Below are 3,114 nucleotides of genomic sequence, written 5' to 3' on the forward strand. Positions count from 1 at the left end.
GTTATATTATTTTAATGGAGAATATGTAGTATAAAAGCAGATAGAAAAAATGTATTTTACAAAAAATGGGAATCAAACGCGGACAAAATCTTACTTTCTTAACCATATATCTTTACATACCAATCCCCGGGGGGGTGGCGGGGGGGGGGGGGGGGGAATGAATGAAAAAAAAAATTAAGTTCCCCTTTCCTAAACTGACCAAACAAGTGGTCAATGCAATTTAGTCCCAAGGACAAAGACCCAAAAGTAACATAAAAGATCAGTAACCTCTTAACGAGCTAGACACATGCTTCGGAGAATCAATGGAATACATGTATTTTACCCATTATTTATTATAAAATTTCGACAGTTTAAAAGCAAAAAACGAAACTAAAATAAATTTAGTGCAATATTCTGTGATCGTGAATAATTACTTTCGCTATTATTCTCTAATACTTTTAATATGACATTTTTACGATATATTTGTAGTAAGATAATACTTAGTTAAAGATCGAGTAGAAAGCGTAGACTTTAAGAATTCTACCCCTACAAACATGCTGTAATATTGGCCTCAAATAGGTCATTAATATTTTTACGTATCTATAAAGAGAGGAAAAAAATAAAAATAAAAATCGACATATCATGTCTAGACTGTAGCCACCCTTGTTTTGACTAATGTGGTCTAGATATGTAGAGAGAACATTGGGCGTTATGGGATAAATAAAAAATATTGTCGAGAGAAAATGTATTTAATATTTAAAAACCCATGATTTCCCATGTTCTTCACCAATACAAGTGATGAGTCCAAGATCCATTATCTCTATATAATAAAATAATAATAGACGATTTTTATATAGATCATGCATACCATTATCCTTCATTATCATAAATTATATTTAAGCTAAAGTACACGCGTCAATATACTTATAAAAATAGCTTTTAAGCTATTATTATAGATACGGAAAAACAAAATTTTATATTCATGAGGTGAAAATATGAGGAATGCTACAGGTACAGTACTGTTGACAGTTCTCTCACATTAATTAAAGGGTGGGGCCCACTAAAATTTCATTTACATATTCTCATTTTATCGATTTACGCCATCGATCTTAAATTTATTGATTTGGGAATTTTTTTTTTTTTTTTTTTTTTTTTAGAGTTTGAATTGCATTCTTTACTGCTTAACGTCGTGGCCTTTGACTTGAATGCTTGATTTATGCAAGTGCGTTCATTTTTTATTAGCATCGAGTAACAAATATATCCAAGTTGAATGAGTGCGTATCATGCCAAGAGATTATTCCCCCAATTTTGCAATAATGCATAGGACCATATTTTAATTTTACATTCGTTCAAAAAAATCCTGTTCTGAAGCCTAAATTCAGAACTAGCATTCACACACGCAATGCCTTTTTCTTGGTATCTAATTCAAGAAAACCCATTATATTTTCTTGGCTTTCCTTTCAAGCACTAACCTTTACATATAAATGGCATCTTTAATATGGTAGAAAGGAGAAAAAAAGGAAGCAAGAATCTTTATATTATCCAATATGGCATACCAAACACGTCTGACTCTATAGAAAACAGGATTAGGATGCAAAAAAGTTCTTGATGGCTAATCAAAGATGGCTCTTAAGAGGGCTAGTTTTTATCATATGGGGTGCAGCTCTCAACCATGGCATGCCGCCACAAAACCCAGTCCGGTGTAACCAAACCGGCTGCGTTCTTTACAACGCCTATGGAGTATGGGGCGATCGAAAAGACTGTAAGGCTCCAACCGTCGTTTATCCAACTACAGAAGAAGAACTCCGGCTCGAAGTAGCCAATGCAAACAAGAACAATCAAAAGGTCAAAGTTGTCACGAAATCTTCCCACACTATCCCAAAATTGGCATGTCCAACGGAAAATGCTGTCCTGATTAGTACTGAGAGGTACAACTCGACAATTGACGTCAACATCGACAGTTTATCGGTCACGGCCGATGCTGGAGTCGGCCTCCGGGACGTGATCGATAGGGTGGAGAAGGCAGGGTTGAGTCTGGTGGCATCTCCGTATTGGGAGGGTGTTAGTGTTGCTGGGGTGATATCCACCGGTTCACACGGCAGCTCGTGGTGGGGAAAGGGAGGAGCGGTTCATGATCATGTGATTGGGCTTAAATTGATTGTTCCTGCAAATCAATCAGAAGGGTATGCAAAAGTTGTCAATTTGCAGGCACGTGATCCAATTTTTAATGCTGCAAAAGTCTCTTTGGGAATGCTTGGAGTCATTTCTAAGGTGAGTAATTGACACTTCCTTTTGTCCATATAATCCTATCTTGATTTCTAAGTAAAACGAAACTATCTGCTCCTGATCTAAGATGGAGACATGATCCGAGTAAATTGAGTCAAAATTTAAAATTTATGTTGTTTTCTCGTAAATCCAAGTAAGGAATACAATGTGATTATTTGAGTCAAAGAGGCTACAAAATAGTTAAATTTTCATATGAAAAACTCGAACTTGATCAACGACAAGAATGATTTATTTAAGATTGCGTGGTTAAAAAGTAATGAAAATGGTTCGTATGTAACTATCACAATATGCGATTGAAAATGAGTTTGAAAAAAAATGAAATTTAAAAAATGTGTACCAAATCGGGCATAGTGTTTTGTTAAATCGATGTGTCTTTGATTTGTATTTACAATTTGGTCTGCATTCCAGGTGACATTTTCCTTGGAACGAGTAGCTCAGTAGGATTTTATATCACTTGGTGTACCCTTTGATCATAAATACATACATATGTATACAAAGAAATAGAAAAGAATTAAACATTTTACGTAGATGAATATCGAAAAATTCATAATTCTAAAAAATTCGTTGGAATCATAGAAATAAGAAAGACCATACATAAACCTCTCGGTTCATAATTTCAAAATTTTCAATCACAAGTATACATGTTTACATATCATGAACAAAAAGGGTTTTTACTTAGCACCACCTACCTTGATTCTTAATATGAAATGAGAAATATTTGCCTTGAATGATCAAACTTGTTGTAATGCTTCTTGTAAATAATTTATAACTAACATAAAATTGAGAGGAATAAAAGTGAAATTTGAATTTGAGGATAGGGTAAATAAGTGAAATTCATCTTCTTGTAAC

General features: G+C 34.2%; 1 protein-coding gene across 1 annotated transcript; it reads left to right on the plus strand.

Moving 5' to 3' along the window:
* Positions 1–1,349: 1,349 nt before the first annotated feature.
* Positions 1,350–2,706, plus strand: LOC111391130 (L-gulonolactone oxidase 3-like). The gene is made up of 2 exons (XM_023016277.1): positions 1,350–2,250; positions 2,674–2,706. The coding sequence occupies exons 1-2, from the start codon at positions 1,588–1,590 to the stop codon at positions 2,704–2,706; spliced, it is 696 nt and encodes a 231-aa protein (XP_022872045.1). The 5' UTR covers positions 1,350–1,587.
* Positions 2,707–3,114: the final 408 nt, after the last annotated feature.

The sequence above is a fragment of the Olea europaea genome, unplaced genomic scaffold, assembly GCF_002742605.1.
Source record: "Olea europaea var. sylvestris unplaced genomic scaffold, O_europaea_v1 scaffold759, whole genome shotgun sequence".
NCBI classification, from domain to species: Eukaryota; Viridiplantae; Streptophyta; class Magnoliopsida; order Lamiales; family Oleaceae; genus Olea; species Olea europaea.